At 39.8% G+C, this 19,974-nt stretch overlaps 2 protein-coding genes across 2 annotated transcripts; both read left to right on the plus strand.

Moving 5' to 3' along the window:
- Positions 1 to 85: 85 nt before the first annotated feature.
- LOC308411232 (migration and invasion enhancer 1-like) lies at positions 86 to 1,734 on the plus strand. The gene is made up of 4 exons (XM_080905088.1): positions 86 to 202; positions 407 to 504; positions 687 to 763; positions 862 to 1,734. The coding sequence occupies exons 1-4, from the start codon at positions 174 to 176 to the stop codon at positions 943 to 945; spliced, it is 288 nt and encodes a 95-aa protein (XP_080761214.1). The 5' UTR covers positions 86 to 173; the 3' UTR covers positions 946 to 1,734.
- Positions 1,735 to 8,250: 6,516 nt separating this feature from the next.
- slc4a1a (solute carrier family 4 member 1a (Diego blood group)) lies at positions 8,251 to 19,112 on the plus strand. The gene is made up of 21 exons (XM_080904346.1): positions 8,251 to 8,414; positions 9,453 to 9,529; positions 9,650 to 9,705; positions 10,687 to 10,793; positions 10,885 to 10,931; positions 11,013 to 11,178; positions 11,264 to 11,399; positions 11,476 to 11,545; positions 11,654 to 11,696; positions 11,792 to 11,976; positions 12,092 to 12,299; positions 12,545 to 12,748; positions 12,853 to 13,001; positions 13,095 to 13,289; positions 13,410 to 13,655; positions 13,755 to 13,844; positions 14,286 to 14,452; positions 14,559 to 14,800; positions 14,884 to 15,053; positions 15,487 to 15,660; positions 15,752 to 19,112. Exons 2-21 carry the CDS (start codon positions 9,503 to 9,505, stop codon positions 15,794 to 15,796), a joined length of 2,727 nt encoding a protein of 908 aa, XP_080760472.1. The 5' UTR covers positions 8,251 to 8,414; positions 9,453 to 9,502; the 3' UTR covers positions 15,797 to 19,112.
- Positions 19,113 to 19,974: the final 862 nt, after the last annotated feature.

The following is a 19,974-nucleotide window of genomic DNA, read 5'->3' on the forward strand; positions in this document are numbered from 1 at the left end:
TTAAAGAAAGAAATGTATTGTGTAGCTCTGTGCTCGGACTTCTCTCGACAGGTCAGGTTTTTCTTGGTTTGTGGGGTAAATAAGCTCCGCCCCTCTTCCGGTTTGGTTTTACACAATCGGTGGTTACCAAAGCAGACGTTCGGAGCTCTGTGGTCATTAGAGGATCAGCGACGATGGGGGTCAAAGTCAGAGTGGAATATTGGTATTTTTTTTCATATTACGTACTTTATTTATATTTTCAGTTAACTTTTTGTCTGTTGTCAGTTTAAACACAGTTTCACTTTTGGCTAGCTCATAGCTAAGCTAGGTGCCTGCGCAGGCAGCAGCCTGAGCCAAGAGTAAGGAGCGCTGATTCTGCTTTTGTTTGTATGATTTTCTTACGCACCTGTGTTTTTATTTAATTTAGTGGTGGATGAGGTTACGAGCCCCGCTATCGTGAGCTCGCCCGTGTTGTCAAGGGTGAGTTTAGCGATGCGGACGTGACAGGTTTCGTGGGAAGAACCGGTAAGTCATCGTTGATCGCTGCAGATAAAGCTGGAGCTGGAACTCATGGTTTGTTTCATATCAGATGAGACAAACCACGAGTTCATAGCTCCAGCCTTAAATTCCGCCCCTCCCTTTATTGTGAGCTTAGATCATCAAAGCGCCATTCTCACGTCCTATTTCTGCTGCCCTTGGTATTATAGGTAGCTTTGAGATTGAAATCAATGGGCAGCTGGTCTTCTCCAAGGTTGAAACTGGTGGATTCCCTTATGAGGATGACGTAAGTACTGTGCATACAATTTGCCTATCATATGTCAATTAGAAAAGAATAGCCCTTTATTGTCATTGTACACTTATACTGTGTATTTCTTGGCACAGGTCATGAACGCGATTCAAAATGCTTATGATGGCAAACCTTTGCAGAAGATCACCAAAAGCCGCGCTCCATGCGTCATCATGTAAACCTCCCTACTGCTACACAACCGTGCAGCTGTGGTTTACACACCCAGAAGAGAAGCACTAGCAGTAAACCAAACTCTGCTCTGCCTCATGGCTCCTCTCTCTGTTCCCATAGTGGTCCTCCGGGGTATTAATGATTACTGTTGCTTCAACTATTAAAGGTTATGGTATGATGTATCTGTCCCTGGAGTTCCCTCATCATAGGAGCAAAGACAGGGAGATGATGTTGCAGATGATATGGAGGGAATTCACCTTTTTGTCCTATTGCCTGTCATTTTCTACCCGACTAGTTGTGTTTTGTTTCTCACTGTAGGTTTGTTTGGTTTTTTTGTTGGAACAATACAAATGGAAATACATTATCTTTGCACCACACTATGCATAATAATTTGTCACTAAAGCATTTTTATGATATTTCATCATTTTCATAAAGTAGTAATTCACTCTGCTGGTTTTGAATAGATTTGCATTGTCATATTTGTGGCTTGGTGGATGCAAAGGGAATCTTGACTTTTTTTTTTTCTTTTTTTTTAATCCATATCAAATTTGAAAGGAGTACAACATTAAAACAATTGGACGTAATGATGCTATCGTCTGCAGCACCTGAGCTTAGCCAAGTTTCTGCTCTAATTTGTTTCGGTAAAGTACTTTCGCATGAAATGTGTGTTTCTAAGGGCCGTCACCAGCTGGTCTATGAAGCTCACATACTAGATGCTAGCTCATATTCCATAAATCCTTTTGCATTGTTTTCTGATATTAAAACTGGAGCAAGAAATAAAGGCAATTGTTCTTTAAGTACTGCGTGTGTCACTTTTTCACAATTAAAGGTGTCTTATCTTTAATAGGTTTCTTAAAATGCTTGCATGTGATTGTTGTCCTCATACGTATTTGGTTCTTGGAACTGGTAACCAGGTGTTTTTCATTGCATGCAAAACAGCTTTTCCTCTGTGGGCCGAGGCTGTCAACCTCTAGGGAGGATCGCACACAAACTGCCAACTATTTTACAGCCGAGTTCAGCAGGCTTTTCCTGTTTTGTCTCTGTCCTCTGACACAAATGGGTGTAGGGCCATACTAGTTAAGGGTACCTCACATAAATACTGACCCCGTTCTCTAGGTTTCTACTTCCTATTGTTATGCATGCTAATTGTTTTGGGGGGTTTTTTATTTTCTCTCACCTCAATAGGAAAATGAAATAATTACTTATTTAACACGAATGAACAGATCAGATAGAACCTGCCATTGGTGGGTTTCTTGGCACAACATTTAACACAGAAATGTGGCATAAAGATACTGAAGCAGGGCTAGAGACAAAAAATAAATAAAACTTGGTTCTAAAGTTGTTTGCCATACTTTTTGCACTAAGGGGCGCCAAACTCAACAAAGACTACCATCACAAGTATTTTGCCTCCAGCATACCCTCTGTCAAAGAGTGTCACGCTGAAGTCAAATGCGGAAAGAATTCAAATAAGGAAATTGCTTGTCTGAAAAAGTCTCGCAACCTTCGAGGTTTTGTTTTGTTTTTTAGCTATAAACTATGTTTTTATACATAAAAAGGCGATACTATTAACCAAGGCTCTGAATGCATTTTCAGGTTGTATGTATGCACTGAGGACACTGTCCATTCATAAGCTTATGAAGACCCACACAGTCTTAACAAATGTGCTGAAAGTTAATGTTGGGCCTCATTATTTGTGGATTGGTAGATTTAGCAAACTTTAGAAGGCAAATATTAAAAGGTCACTAATGTAATTATGAATTGAATCATAAATGTGATTAGGCTTTTATTTTGAAAAGAAATGCATTGAAATATTTTACTGCTTTTTAATAAGAAATGGTATTCTGTGTAATCAAGTGTTGCATAGTTTGTCTAGGTGTGTCTTTGGTGTTTGGCTCTGGCCTGCAATGATAACTCCCATCAGCCTGCTTGTTGTAATCCTGATAGAGCTCATCTCTGCTGCCTTAGTGCTCCAATAAGGGCACTGAAAATGTGCAGTGCCTCTAAAGAGTATTTAAGTGTCACCTTCCATATACTTTAGTCAGATGTCTTGACTCAGGTGACACCATTTAACCAATTACGTGACTACAAAAACCAGATGGCACGCTAGATGAATATTTTTCATATTTACTGTACACATAAATATGTTGTAAGACAGCTCACTCACACATAACTGCAAACAGGTTTTTCAACATTTTGTGATGTGTTTCAGCAAACGTTCCCCTTCTCTTTTTTCTTTCTCTTTTATCTTTCATTTTCAGATTAAGAAGTCTAAAAGTCTGCTTTGAGTTATAGATTTTCAAACTGCTATAATGAGGCTCTCCTCCAAGTCTGTACAATCTTTTATTTCACATATTTTTATGCCACCACAAATGGAAAGTTTTTCATGTTGCTGTCACATTTTCCTGAAGTTCCCTAAATGTTTATGAAAATGTGTTTTTGGACACACATTCATAATCAAATAGGCTATACAAAGCCTGGGAGTGTCTGTATACTGTATGCGTAGAAACATGGCCACCGCAGATAGCTTCTACAATTGCTGATAACAGTGCCACAGTGTCTTTGGCTGGGGCCCACTTCCCTCACTGTGGAGTATATTTATGTATTTACGCTCATAGACAATTATTATTCCTTCAATGCCAGGTCATCAACCAGGAGTTCACAACCCACTGGCCAAGAGCAGCTATAAAATCATAATCATGCATAATCATAGTTCCATATATAAGCATGAAGGCAATTTAAGCCCGTAAAACAAACACATTGTTGCTAGTAGTTCTGCCAGTGTTTCTAAACTCTGAAATCAGTCACTTCAAAAAATGTTCCAGCTACTGTTTACTGTCTGGCTAGCTAGCTGGTGGGTATGAAGACATATTTGACGAGCTCACACTGTCAGCTTAAGGGGAGTCCTTGAAAACTTGAAAAAAAACCTCTAATGTACACCACAAGTCTGATTTTTAAAAAATCAAAGTAGAGCAGATAGATACACTTATTAGACATATGATTATTTTGAGCCCCTGACTTTGATGCCTCCTCAGATGACTTTGACTTTAGTTCTAATTAGATTGTCTTGGTAGTTTCAGTATGTTAGCATTGCCACTGTGCCCCTGTTAGCACACTGACATGTGTCTATCTTAAAGGACTGCATCCAAGTACAGTCACAAATGACAAACACGGTTTTTCTGTTTCTACTGTTTAGATATGTTACAGTGATTTCTTTATGAGTGCATTTTACTATTTTCACATCTTTCTGACTTGGAGTCCTGTGCAGCTCAAATGGTGCTGCCATTGAAGCCAAAGGGAGCAGACCAATGCTAAGATTTTTTTAAATTCACAGAATAAACTTTTCATTCAAATGTTTAAGCTGATTATTCTAATAAACATTTCCCTCCTGCCTGGCAGCTCCAAATTCATCATCCTTTGTCCAATATATCCCACCTCTTCACATGTCTAAACCATCTCAGTCTCCTGTCTTTTTATTAGTTCCATCATCTCCAAACTATTTGTCATAGAAGGTCTCACTACCATTGTGTAAACTCTCCCTTTTACTCTTGGTGCTATGCTTCATTCACAAATCACCCCGACACTCTTCTCCACCCACTCCACCCTGCATGAACTCTCTTCTTCTTTTGTCAACTGTACATTGTCTACGATTGTTGACCCCAAGCATTTAGACTCATCTAGTTTCACCAACTCTGCTCCTTGCATCTTCACTGTGATACCAGTGTCCCTCTCATTCACACACATTTTCTGTCTTGCTTTTACTGAATTTCATTCCTTTTCTTTCCAGACCATACCTCCAACTCTTCAGCCTCTCTTCCACCTGCTCCCAACTCTTACTACAGATCATAATGTTGTCTGCAACCGTCACAGTGCACTGAGACTTGCCGGACCTCCTCTGTCAGCCTATTCATCACCAAAGAACAAGGGGCTCAGAGTTGATCACTGATTTAATCCCAGCCCATCCGTCACTCCCACTGCACACCTCACCACTATCTCTCTGTCCTCTTACATGTCCTGCGTAACCCTCACATACTTCTCTGCCACTCCTGACTTCCTCATGTATCTGTAAATTCATATATATACACGTATATATGAATTTACATATATTTTCAGCGGTAGTCTCAGAACTTCAGACCCCGCTATTGGTACAGGCTGTTTATTATTTATAGCTTTTTTGTATGTATACTACCAGTCAAAAGTTTGGACACATCGTCTCATTTAATGGTTTTTCTTTATTTTGACTACTTTTTACTATCTTATATTTTTACATTGTAAATGTACTGAAGACATCAAATATACGACGCAAGATATATGGAATTACGTAGCAAAGAAAAAAATTGCTAAATAACTCTAAACATGTTTTACATTTTATATTCCTGAAAGTCACCATCCCTTTACTTTGTTTACAGCGCTGCAAACCCTTGGCCTTCTTTCAATGAGCTTCGTGATGTAGTCACCTGAAATGGTTTTCACTTCACAGGTGGGCTTTGTCAGGGTTCGTTTGTGGAATTTCTTGCCTTCTTAATGGGGTTGGGACCATCAGTTGTGTCGTCAGGTTGGTACACAGCTGACAGCCTATTTAACAACTGTTAGAATTCATATTATGGCAAGAACCAATCAGCTAACTAAAGAGAAATGACAGTCCATCATTACTTTAAGAACCCAGATTAGAGCCCAGATAAATGCCTCACAGAGTTCCAGCAGCAGACACATCTCTACGTCAACTGTTCAGAGGAGACTGCGTGAATCAGGGCTTTATGGTCTAAGGAAAAGCAACAAGCAAAGAGATTTGTTTGGGCCAAGAAACAGAAGGAATGGACATTAGACCAGTAGAAATCTGTGCTTTGGTCTTATGAATCCAAATATGAGATCTTGGGTTCCACCTGCCCTGTCAGAAAAGGTGAACGGATGGTCTCTACATGCATGGTTCCCACCATGAAGCATGAAGGAGGTGATGTGATGATTTGGGGGTGTTTTGCTGGTGACACTGTTGGGGATTTATTGAAAATTGAAAACACACTTAAACATTATGGCTATCACAGCGTCCTCTGCCGACATGCCATCCCATCCGGTTTGCATTTAATTGGACCATCATTTATTTTTCAACAGGACAATGACCCCAAACACATCTTCAGGCTGCGTAAGGGCTATTTGACCAAGAAGGAGAGTCATGGAGCGCTGCGCCAGATGGTCTCGCCTCCATGGTCACCTGACCTAAACCCTGTTGAGATGGCAAAGGGAAAAAGAGTGCTCAGCATCTCAGGGAACTCCTTCAAGACTGTCGGAAAACAATGACTACCTCATGAAGCTCATCGAGAGAATGCCAAGAGTGTGCAAAGCAGTACTCCAAGCAAAGAATGGCTACTTCTAAAATATAAAACATGTTTTGAATCATTTCACACTTTTTTATTTACTATTTAATTCCAAAAGTGTTCATTCATAGTTTCATAGTGATATCAATGGACACCACTATCGGCCAGATACCAGGCCGCCAGATAGTTAATATACAAGTATTTGTGAGTAATACAACATTTAAACAAAGCTACATAAAGCACATTATGTGTTATACATGTTTTCAGAATTTTTTTCAGTTTTCATTTTTTTCATTTTACTTTACACAAGCTGGTAAATTTCTCTGAAACACACATTCACATTATTATTTTGATCAGAGGTCATACAAAAGGCCCGTCACCTCAAAAAGTTTGGAAATCTCTGGCTAACGGCATTACATCATACACCAACATCTGCAAGATTAGTCGCTAACAGCACATTCTCCACCAACCACAGTGTCAATGCCAAACTTTGCAGTTTTAAAGACTGTGATCTTGATCCAAGATCTGTCATATTTAAGGCTGTGTGATGGGCGGATGAATTTCAGACCCAAATATTGGACACAGGAGACAGGAATGACACCAAGGCTAGCTTTAATGCTAATAGTTCGGGCCATAAACAAAGTCCAGAACTCAGACGCTGTTGAATTTCAGACACACAGTCTTGAGTTAAGACTTGAGCTGTGCAGGACCCAATGAAAGACGCACAGGACACATGGGATGACTGGGGGCATGGCAGCTGGGATTCAGTGTCTTGGATGGCCCTTCATAAAGCAATCTCTGAGACTGTCTCCCTCAGATGCTAACGCAGCTTGTACAGACTGAAGAGCACAAAATAGCACAAGTCTTTCTTACACTACAGCATTCAGTCTCAATGCAGAAAAAGAACACATAGTTATATTGCTCTCCCTCTCAGAAACAGAACACCTAATTTGTAAATCTGCAGACTCAGAAAGAGAAAACACCACTTTATTATTGGCCTGCTAAGAAACTGGAAAGAGCCTTATGATTGGAATTTGCTGTCTCAGGGAAAACACACGGGATTAATCAGTTTTACTCACACTGAACGCAGGCTCAGGGGGGCTGGCGTTGGCAGATGCTGGCAGGGATGCTGGCTTGGGCCCAGGTCACATATCTTAATACAGAACTGATACTGAAGCCTTCAAAAATGCATTTAGTTTATCAGTGATGACAATCATGTGTTCTGTGGCTTTAAGTGAATGCCAACAGGAGTGCTTTTCAGATTGCCTGTATGGTTGGTTTTACCCCCAGAAGACTTGTGAACAGGAAAACGGTCAGTTTACTTTGTGTGTTGACTGATAACTGCACTTGTTTTTGGACTTGCACTGCAGTAAATTCTCATTAGCAGTGCTCTTCCACAAGCTGTTATCACATGTTTTGAAAAAAATTATGTTGCTCTTATTGTTTTTGTGTCTTTATTCATCTGTTTTACACTTTTTCTCAGTCTAGCCACATCCATGTGTGGCTTATCTATCACCAGCTACCAGCCTCCACCGCCAGGCAACTGCTGAGGATGTCTCACCCTGTTGATACCACATGACATGTTCGAGGGACAAACCAGGTGAGCTTGAAGGCTGTAACCGAAAAAAAAGTTGAGTTTAATGTGTTCCCATCACATCACTCACCCAACCCCTAATTTGAGGGAATCCCCAGTACGTAAACAAACTGACGTAGTAGGATGCTCTGCTCTTGATACTGTACATTGCCCCCTTCTTTACCCTCTTTGGCCCATGTGTGCTCCTTCGACAAGCTGAAGTACAGCTTGCTGTTTCATGCTGTCCCTGTCCAGACTTGGTTCATGCTGAGAGGGCGGATCGTCCAAATTAGGGTTGGGATATCCCTATGTCAAGGTGTCTAAGGCTGATAGCCATGTTTGTCTCTATCACCCCCCACCCATTCCTTGCCAGGTTGCCCCAACAGCCAACCAGAGGACCAGGAGGGTACTGCACCTCTTACGGTCGACGTAGTTTCATATGGGTGTTCCCGCTACTCTAGTTTTCTTGCTGTATTTGTCTTTTCGCTTGTTCTGGCTCATTTTGTCGCCGGGCTTGTTGAAGCTGACAGAACGGCTCGGCCTGTGATCGGCCTATTTCCTGTGCTGGAAACCTGGTAGGAGTACCTGTGTACAGGTAGGGGTGTTACCTCCTGTTGTAGGGTTCACACTTTTTAGCATTAATGATCCACAGGGAAGGGGTCAAACAGGATGGATATCGGAATGTACTCCAGTAGGAACATAGAGTCAAGCTTCTTATGTTTCTGACATGTTTGTAAGAAGTTTAGAGTGAAATTAATTCATTTGCTTGAGTAATTTTCTGGTAATCTTGTTAAAGAAAAAATTTGTTGTTTATATTTGTTGCTTTATTTTCCGCTTTTTGTTGTTAATTTGAATGCATGATAGAACATGCATGAAATGTTTAGATTTTTATTATTGTTTAAAATATATATTACTGCTTATTCTGACTATATGTTTAATAATCTGCATATTTTCAGTGCCGGGAAAAATATCTTTATCAGCAAATGACAACGCCTTCTTAAGACTTAAACTAACTAATGTCATTTGTTCCAAGAATTGCAAAAGCATTATTCGAATCTGGTATAGAGTAGATTTGCAATGTGAAACCTTTATTTTTCTACCTTTTAGGTGTCCAACAACAAATATTTTCGGTTGCCATTTATACCAAAAGTGCAAGACTTGTTCGTTTGTTTGAAAACTTGAAATACACTACACTCAAAAAAATTTCAGTTAGATTTATAATATTTTTCTATAACTTATGGTTCAATACCAAATAGTCCAGAATTTGAAAATTATTACTGTAGTGCTGTTGAGGATAAGAGATGTGTCTTGTTGAAGGGTGTAACCCAGAGATAAGACTGTAGGGCCTTTTTTTCAGCTGTAACGTAGTTCATATTCTTAACGGCTGGTTGATTATCTGCCCTCAGCTGCAACTCTGCTGACGAACGAGGATGATATATGATGGATTCCTCATTGAAACTCCCTAAAAAAGATCAAAGCAGGTTTTACTGTGATCATTTAGGGAATCAAAGTATGCCAGAAATCCCAACAGATAAAACACCTGTCTTGCACTTAGTCCATAGTGAGGTGTTGTTATTTCTTATTAGTTATCCCATGTGTTTTTAATTATATGTTCATTCATCCTCTGCCTTAGGGAATGCATGAAAGTATCTGAAAACTGGGAGGACAGATAAGCCAACATCCATGGAAAACAACTTAACTTTTGAGGAGGTTGTTTGTTTTGTGATTTTACATCCATCCATTCATCCATCTAAAATCTATGTCACTTTTTTTGATCCATTTTCATCCAGCTGTTTCAATGACTTCTTTTACAACTTTGCTCATATCTAGGGCAGTGACATGTCGTATGAAGACAATGGCTCAGCCTTCCCTTCTCCAGTGATGCTGTGAGTTCCTCCTGGCGTCGTTAAGCAAAACTGCAGTCCATGTTTATGTTGAAATTGTGGTGTCTCTGATAAGATAAGTGGGTCCTTCCCTGCCCTCAAATGAGAATGAGCATACTCTTGCCCCAACAACTTCCTCCATGACTGTATTTAGGTTAAGTTCTAATCAAACTATTTTGTCTGTTAAGTTTCCATCACAAAGTTAGGCTATGAGGCTTTTAGGCTCTTTTGGCTAATTGTTTAGGTTTTCAGATACAGCAATAGCAGTAGTCAGCTGCATTAAGTGAAAACATCCACATTTACTTGATCGCAGTTTAGCAACAGAATAGCACATAAACTTAATGATGCTTATCAGATGGTCAGAAAAATATCAAAAAGAGACATTTGTATATTGCGAGATACCTTCTGGGTGTAATACATGGGCAGCTGCTTACAATTATAGTGCCTGCCTAACAGCGTGTTGGGCTGCTCTCAATAGCCACAGCTTACAATTATGTTTGATTTAAGTCATGTAGGAAAGAGAGGTCTGGATGCCTCTTACAAAATCTCGCACACTGACAAATGTTTAATTATCATGAATTCCGGGTAGCAGAGGTAGTTTAAGTTTATAGGTCAGCAATGAGATACACAGCCAATCATCGTTACGCTACAAAGCAGCTAACAAATTAGTTGAGCAAGCCTGCCATCTTGTGGCCATTTTCAGAATGACACTAATGACAGACTAACTGTGTGAGTGGTTTGACTGATTTAATCAAGGAAAGATATTTACTTTGCTAAATGCAATCACTGACTTCAAAGTTAATCTCTCTAAAAACACAGATAAGGCAATGTAATTTTTTTAATTTATATCTAATCACAGATCAACTGCTTGCTTGTCTTTACGACTTGCCTGTAAGACTTGATGTGATGTCAGAAGGTGTTTTTGAGCAGAATTCATGATGATCCCTGATCTTAAATAGTGTTTTCCTTTGGTGCTATCACTAGGACCATACCAGGTCAGAGTGATGACTTTGACCTTGAAAGGGGGAGGGAGGAGGTGGAAGAGGATGAGCCATCTCCGAAGCCCATCGTCATTCCCACCAATTCAGAGGGTAAAGTCTTCTTAAAGTCTGTGTTTTCTCTGTGTTGTGGTTTGATTTTATATACCTACGTACAAATCACACCTCTGTCTTTTTATTTCAGCGTTTCTGAACCTGAATACCAATGCCACAACAAGAGGGGATGCCCAAGTTAGTTTACAGTTTTTAGTGTTTCAAATCCATTATTAAAATTCACCAATGAAATGAACTAATCACACTGAATTATCATAGGCCTATGTGGAGCTGAATGAGCTCGAGGGAAACATCTGGCAGGAGACTGGCCGCTGGGTGGGCTACGAGGAAAACTTTAACCAGGCCACAGGAAAATGGGGTCCTTCTCATGTCTCCTATCTCACTTTTACCAGCCTGCTCCACGTCCGCAAGGCCATGAGTACAGGTGAGTATGGAGCTTAACGTGTACACAAATCACTGTTTATATCTGAATAAAATCAAACTTTAAAACCTGTGTTACATTTCCCCAGGTGCTATTATCCTTGACATGAATGCGAGCAATCTGTCTGCTGTGGTTGAGAAAATGGTTGATGAAATGCTGAACAAGGATGTGATCCGTTCCAGTGATCACAGTGACCTGATGAGAGTTCTCCTGAGGAAACGCAGGTAACCCATACAACATATTTCTTTTGCAAGATGCCAAATTCTTAAACATGACTGCTCATTTGATTTGTCCTTCCAGTCAAACTGAGGGACCTGTGGTCACTCCCTTTGGTGATATTCAGATGCAGACCTTTTCTGTCACGAAAAAGGTACAAATTTGGGGGGAGGTTATGCAGATTATTATATGTGTATTTATTTATTTATTGTCAGTGAAGCAGAGTTTACATGTTTTACTACTTTACTTGTTCTCTCTGCAGAGAGACAGCTCTGACAATGTAGAGGCTTCAATTGTCCTCTCAGGTATGCCTAACTTTTCCTGATTTCCCATTCATTTATCTTCAGTTTTTGTACCTAGTTCTGGAACAGATATATCAAAATGTGCGTGTTTCTCACAGGTGAACTGGACTTCCTGCAGAAACCAGCGGTGGCCTTCGCCAGGCTGAGTGACTCTGTAGTGATGGAGTCTGTCCTGGAGTCTTCTATCCCTGTTCGCTTCATATTTCTGTTGGTGGGCCCCGGCCACAGTGGAATCAACTACAGTGAAAGCGGTCGTGCCATGGGTGCTCTGCTGGCCGACTGGGTGAGCAAGAAGAGGAAACATGCCTCTGTAGAAATTGCGCAGTTTAATCAAAATAAAGGACACCTCATTTGTTTGGTTTCAGGTGAATAAAAACTTAAATCTGTCTCTATGTCAGGTGTTCTGCCTGGAAGCTCACTTGGCTCAGACTTCAAAAGAGATCACAGATGCCATCGCTGACTTCATGGACTGCAGCATTGTGATTCCACCCACTCAGATCCAAGATAAGGCAATGCTGGAGCCAGTGATTGACTTCCAGAAAAAACTCTTGAGTGACAGACTCCGTTCCACTGACCCCCGTCTTACCTTTGGGGAAAGGGTGAAAGGTCAGCATACAACTAAAATAAGAAGCTCCTATTTGGCGTTTAAAAAGAGATATCTACAACACCTACAACAGCAAAATGAGCCAATGAGGTTTGGGGAGTAATAGATCCTTTAGATTAAATTTATTGTACACAGTAACAGAAAAAGAAAAAATGGACACAAAAAAACTAAAAGAATCTCGTGCATAAGGAAGAACTGAAGGATTTTGGCATTAAATAAAATGTATTTGATTTGTTTGTTTCTCTAGCTCTGCAACCTCCACCGGGGCCGAAGGAGGATCCTCTGGCCCGAACGGGCTATCCTTTTGGTGGCATGGTGAAGGATATCAAGCGCCGTTACCGCCACTACATCAGCGACTTCACAGATGCTGTGAACCCTCAGGTTCTTGCTGCCGTCATCTTTATTTACTTCGCTGCCCTTTCTCCAGCCATCACCTTCGGAGGGCTTCTAGGTAAAAGAGAGCGACATAGAGAGAAATGTGTGATTTTGCATTCTTAACTCGTTTTAGAAATTTGCTTTGTTTCATTAATATTCATCCTTATTGTGTGCACCCAGCTGACAAAACGGAAAAAATGATGGGCGTGTCAGAGCTTATGATCTCCACTGCCGCCCAGGGTGTCTTCTTCTGTTTAATTGCCGCCCAGCCAGTCCTTGTCATCGGCTTTTCCGGACCATTGCTGGTGTTTGAGGAAGCTTTTTTCGTTGTATGTAAAAGTCGTTGCATGTTAGAACTCAAAAACTCAAGTTTCTTAAAGGCTACTTTTAAAACTTCCTTTCCTTTTTTCCTTTTTTAACAGTTCTGCAAGATGCAGGGTATTGAGTACATCGTAGGCCGCATATGGGTGGGTATGTGGCTGATAGTGATCGTGGTTCTCATCGTGGCAATGGAGGGCAGTTTCCTGGTCCGATACATTTCCCGCTTCACCCAAGAAATCTTCTCCATCCTCATCTCTCTCATCTTCATCTACGAGACCTTCAATAAGCTCTTCAAGGTTTAATTTGATTTCTCTAACTGTCTTATTTGCTTTATCTTCTTGTACTTTCTCATAATTTCGTTGTACATGTACAATGACTACAAAGGTCTATTCTATTCTATTCCTTCTCTTTTTCAGATCTTCAAAACCCATCCTTTGATCCTGAACTATGAATATCTGAATGATACACTGGACAATCCTTTCCACCCAGTCATGACGGAGCGTGTTGAGATTCATCCAGATGGAAATGTAACAGTTAAGAATGTTGAAATTGAAAGGGCATACCCCAACACTGCCCTGCTCTCTATGTGCCTGATGTTTGGCTGCTTCTTCATTGCATACTTCTTCCGTCAATTTAAGAATGGCCATTTCCTTCCTGGCTGGGTAAGATCAAGTCTTGAACGGAGAAGTTTTCCAACTCAACACTTTATTTAGATGCTGAGAATCTGACCTTTTTGTGTCCTTTGCTCTCTTTCTTACTAGCTTCGTCGTTTGATTGGAGATTTCGGAGTCCCCATTGCTATTTTCTTCATGATTGCAGTAGATATCAGCATTGAAGATGCTTACACTCAGGTGAGTGTTGTGGAAATGAGCATATAAAAAATATTTATTTAAAAAGTATCCATGTCTTTGTGTGCAAATAATCACAAGCCAGATACATATCTGACACGCTCAGTGTTTCTAACCCAGTTACACCTATATGGTGATCAGGTGCAGAGCTTTTAAACATTCCCTAAATTAGATGGAAATGTGCCTTTCTTGAGATCAGTTAGAGCTGTGTCTACATTCAAAGACAAATCAAAACCCTTTCTAATGTCACATGTTTAGCATTCTTAAACTTATCTTTTTTAAACTAACCCTTAGAGAGAAAGCAAGATAACTTGCCCCCTCCACGTCTGTCCCATTAGCATGAATTTTATGAATCCAAACAGTTCTCAAAATGTATGATGGAAGTCCAAAGAATCTACCTTTAACTGTCTTTCTAATTAGCATCATCACTCTGTCTTCTCATAGAAACTGGTTGTGCCAAAAGGTATTGAAGTGACTAACCCCACGGTGAGGGGATGGTTTATCAATCCCATGGGAGAAAAGAAGCCTTTCCCCGGCTGGATGATAGGTGCCAGCTGTATACCTGCAGTGCTTGTCTTCATCCTCATCTTCCTTGAGTCCCAAATTACTACGTGAGTGACACTTTAAACGAATACAGTATTAGTTTTTGTGATTTCAACTACTTAAAAAGAAAATATTTAAGAAATCTCTGTTTTCAATGTTCTCTGGGAATCCCAGGCTGATTGTGAGCAAAGCGGAAAGGAAAATGATAAAAGGGTCGGGTTTCCACTGGGACCTTCTCATCCTGGTCACCATGGGAGGAATCGCATCTATCTTTGGAGTCCCTTGGCTGAGTGCTGCCACTGTGCGATCTGTCACCCACGCCAATGCTCTCACTGTCATGTCTAAGGGCCCCAAACCAGAGATAGAGAAAGTGATTGAGCAGAGGGTCAGCGGCATGATTGTGGCCATCATGATTGGTAGGTGCTGCCATCTACAGCAATGATGCAGGCACTTCAGAGTCAGAGTAAATAACCATTTTACCTCTCATGCCAATTTTCAGGAGTTTCTATTTACATGGAGCCTATTCTGAAGATGATTCCAATGACAGCCTTGTTTGGCATCTTCCTCTATATGGGTATCACTTCTCTAAATGGAATCCAGATGTGGGACAGGATCCTTCTGCTCATTACTCCCAAGAAATACCATCCCCCTGATGCCTATGCCACCAGGGTATCTATTCAGCACAATACAGTTTATTTTACACTAATCAGCTAATCATAAAAATTTGCATGCCGTACACCTTCATGTTTTGAAGCTAACTCACTGTGTTAGACAGTTTTCCTCAGAGCACAAAAAGTATTTAGTATTGTTTACAATTTTTAATCTATTTGCTATTTTTTGCATGTCTTTGTAGCTTTGTGCCTCACATTTGTGTCTTTTGTTGTATATCTTTGTGATCATTTTTTACCTTGCTTTCATTTTTACTCACTTTCCCAGACCTGTTAACGGTACTTTCAAAAACAGCCAATGGTTCACAGCTCCTTGCATTAGATTATGTATCCCATCCTGCTTTTTCTTATATATCCAAGTCTAATGGTGTAATAATTACCAAATAGCTTGTCAATTAGTGCATTTCTCACTCTTATTTTTGTCATTTGTACAGGTGAGTACCATGCGAATGCATCTGTTCACTCTGATCCAGCTCGTGTGCCTGGGTGTACTTTGGGCGGTGAAGATGAGCAGCTTCTCTCTGGCTCTGCCTTTTGTTCTCATTCTTACCGTTCCTCTGCGCATGCTCATGACTGGCAGGCTCTTCTCTGCCATGGAAATGAAATGTGTAAGTGCTTATCTATATTTTTCAGATGTAGCTCTTCGTGTCATTTCATATGTACATTTCTTTGTTGTAACCTGATCTGCATGTGTTGCAGCTGGACGCTGATGACGCCAAAGTGACATTTGAGGAGGATGAGTAGGATGGATCCATACTGCCACAAACATCACCATACCGTTCATAGTCACATTTTATTTAGTGATGCCACTTCTTTGCAGATTCAAACTGTTCCATTATTGTTTGTCTTTAAAGGGCATTACCTGACATTTATTAATATATGACTTCTGCATCTAAATTTGTGTTTGCAACCATAACAGACAACCAAAATGTATTCAATTTCATCATCGAGACCTATCAGGTATTACTAATTAATATTTTGAGGTTTTAGGATTTCAAAAATGTTTTTTAAGGTATAAGTGGCTGTTTATGTACTTAGATACAGAGTGGCATTTTCTCTCAGGGAAAAATGAATGAATGAATTTTGAAAATAAGAGATATTTTCCCCTGAGATGTTAGATAGATCCATTTATATATAATAGTGTTATTTTCTTTTAGTGCTCAATTACAGCATGGCTTTAATATTACAACAATGCAGTTAAATTGTAGTTCTGCCTATGTTATAATAATGTAATTTCACCTTACTTTAAGCTAAGGAAAGCTGATGTCAGCTCTTCAGATGAGCACAAAATAATTAATTTTGTGAGACTATAATGTGCCTTTTGTCCATAGTGTATCAGATTATTCAGAAAAGTGTGAAGTTGTTTCTGAAGTTTTCCCATTTACTTTGTGTATTCTTTATGCAACAGTTTAGACTTTTTTTGTTCAGTTGGCCTATATAGAATATAAATGCACTGCTTGTGTGTAAGTGTTTAAATGCTTTGTGATTTTAAATGAGATGTGCAGTGCAGGTAGATAGTTGAAGCTGAGATCTTATTGTTTGTATTGATTGTTATACTGATGACATAATCAGGTAAAACTCTGTATACATTTTCCTTGTCGTGCATTTTATGTTGCCCATCACATTTGTGTGCAAAACACTGTACATGCTTTGGATTTAATTTTATTAAAAAATAAAGACAACCTTAAAACGCATGTTTTCATTAACGCATTAAGTAACACAATATGTCACATCACATGTCAACAGTTTGTCATTATTTTTACCCTGCAAGAAAGAGGAGAGGGCGTGAGGAGCATGTCTGCCACTCAGCTTCATGCTGCCTTCAATGATATCAGGAAACTTCAAAGTCCTGCTGCTCTGGAAGACAAGGGGCCTATTCTTACTTATTATTAGCCTGAACTATGATAATAACACAGAGGGGATCATTAAACGGAATACTGTTTTCTTTCTCAGACTAGTAAAACATGTTTAGCTGAATGACATGTCACATAATATATAGATACACAACATACAAAACCGTGAAGTTGTAAAATATGCCCTTTGTTATGTATTTTTTATGTCATGATGTCACTTTTTAATAATGTTACTAATATTCAGTCAAGACAAACATAGTTGGATTTTCCTATTCCTTAAATAGTGCAACTGCTTTGAGGCAAACTGAACTGCGACACAAATAGTTAAAATCCTTTGGGGAAAATGATCACGGCAGGAAAGGGGTAAATTTCTTGTTCTGAGCAAGGGCGTAGATTTGGCATGGACGGAAGGGACATGTCCCCACCAATATCCAGCGATTATTCAATTGTCCCCACCAATAATTTGATCTCTTCGAGTAAAGAAAAACAAACTCGATTAAAAAAAAAAACGATCCGTCAACGTCTCATTCAGCCAGCGGTGCAGAAAGAGTTAAATTACGTTCTCTACTGGAGTCCTGCCTCATGTGACAAATATGGCCAATGTGATTGGCTGTGCCTTTCAGGGAGCTCTGTTTAGTTTTAGCAGCTGCAAGCCTACGCTGCGAGGACCTGCAAGGAGGCGAGGAGGATGGCAGCAAAAAGGAAGAACCTGGATATAAAAAAGTATTTCGGAAACTAACTGCACAACAGGCAGCACTATTAGTTATCTCAGTCTCCCAGAGTAGCATTTCTAATTTTGATTGAAACTGTCAGAGAAAACGGCAGCCTCGAGCAAGCCAGGATACTAGTTTACAGAGGCTGTAAAAATTTTATGTGTAACATTAAAATGTTGGTGACACAATAATTTCTTCCTAATGGCACTGACATATTCATAGGGTTAATTTTTGAGACAAAATATCATGAGGTAGTCGTGATTTTGCAAATATTCCACCTTGGAGTGCAGTTTGCACAAAGTGTTTTAAAAATGCACTCACCCTACAAACATTACTGAGTCAAGATCTGCACAAATTGACAGAAACACTGAAGCAGCTCCCCATTTTATTCTTATTGTCATGTATGTCCTATTTGTCAGGTGATAGAGTAATGGTGATACAAGAATCACAGGTGAAATTGGATGATGACTTGGTGGTTCATTACTGTATTTGAAGCACGTGTGACTGCATGTATTTGGAATGTCTCACTGTTATTCATCAGGTGACAGAGGCAGCTCTGCCATGTTGTAGCTCGGACAGAGGTGAAGAGGCGAGGTCACAGGTGACTGACTGATGATTTGGTGCTATAGATTAACTAGTATTTATTATCATGATAGTTGTTAGGCTGCTGATGTAAATTGATTCATTAGTGTATATTTGACAAAGAATCTGAATTGACATGTCTCACTTTTTATATGGCACGAATCCATGTGTTATTTTATCAGGTAGCAATATGTCCTAGTGCAGTCAGAGGGGAAGAGCCAGGGCCAAAGGTGAGGCACATCAAGCACACAATAATAATTTTAATCTGAGGATAAAACACATGTACTGAGGCTGAAAGAAGCTTCAGTGCTCTCAGAAGACTAAAAAGATGGCTAAGGTCCACCAGGAGAGACTGGACAGTATAGATGTAAAACAAATATGCCAGCAGTTTATCTCAGTTAACGAGAGGAGAAGGCATGTGTTTGGCTCCTTCACGTAGTCCACATTGAGTTGTTGTGTGGGGCACCAGTAGTCCATGTCTGTTGCTGTAACAGTAGTTCATGTTTAGAATTAAAAAAAAATCCCAGCTCACTGATTTGATAGGGGCAATATTGTGCCTAAAATGTTGCATAATTTTGCTGAGAGATCTTTTGTGGTAATCTTAGATGAGTAGTTTTATGGACAAAAACCACCAGGTCATTCAGTGTTCCCTTAGTGCTAATGTGTTAGAGATGTTGGTGTACTACAACTGAACTAATGTTGTTAAGTTCTTAAAGTCATATTCTTTTATTGTCATGACTGTATTTGAAGCTATTTTTATGTTTGTATGATACCTGATTTATATGGAATATGGCTGAAGTAAACTAAAGCCTAAAATACTTAGTCATTTGTTTAATAGTAATTTAACATTATATAATTCACATATAAAACTATGAACTGTCATTTTAAATGGTTTAAAAGCATGCAGAATAGCATATGTAGGCAAGTATATTTCTCCTTTTTTTTTAAATCAAGAAGCAAAGACAAAAAGGAAAAAAAGAAACAGGGCAGGGTTCAGTGGTTGAATCATCCGTCCCCACCAATGCCAAAACCAAATCTACGCCCTTGGTTCTGAGTCTTACATTTTAAAAACATTCATTACACACTGCTAAGTCCCCTGCCTCTTTACAATGAGTTTTGTTTGTTTTCTATAGGTAAATGTGACATTTCGTAAAGTTAAGATCAGCTCTATGTGAATTATTCATTCAAGCATGTCTTCATTTGTCTGAACATGCAAAGATACCCGTTTTTCCTACACCATGGGAACGCAACACGGTTTAACAAGGCCGAGGGCCTGAAAGTCATTTGTTTTCCCTGAATCGGACTGCCTGGATTGGATGGCCGGGGGTTCCGCCCACAAACACACAAGGTGGAGTTGAAAAGCAAAACATGCTGTACCAAAATGAAGCTGTCAAACAGCCGCTTACAATATACAAAAAAGAGGTTAGGAGCAGCGAGAAACAGCGCGGTTTCTGCTTTATAGACCACTTTAATATTTATATTTTAAGTGGAAATCTGGCGTTTCTAAGTAAAATTTGTGAAGTTTCGGTTTTAAGTTGATATAAAAAAATCTGAGGGAAAAACGTGAGTTGATTGAGTTGCATGAATTTTACAATCACCTGTAAAACGTTGGCTTTCATTGCACTCTCGGTGACCCGATAAAGTATTCGGTGGGTTCAAACTTCGCTGCAGATGTGACGGGGTCGGCCTGCGGGAGTAAAAATAATCGCCCTCGGTTGTATTCAAACTGAGAGATCGGAAAAAATGTGGAGGTCTCGGCGTAGCGAAATGGTTG

This window comes from Rhamphochromis sp. 'chilingali' (genome assembly GCF_963969265.1).
Source record: "Rhamphochromis sp. 'chilingali' genome assembly, chromosome: 15".
NCBI lineage: Eukaryota > Metazoa > Chordata > Actinopteri > Cichliformes > Cichlidae > Rhamphochromis > Rhamphochromis sp. 'chilingali'.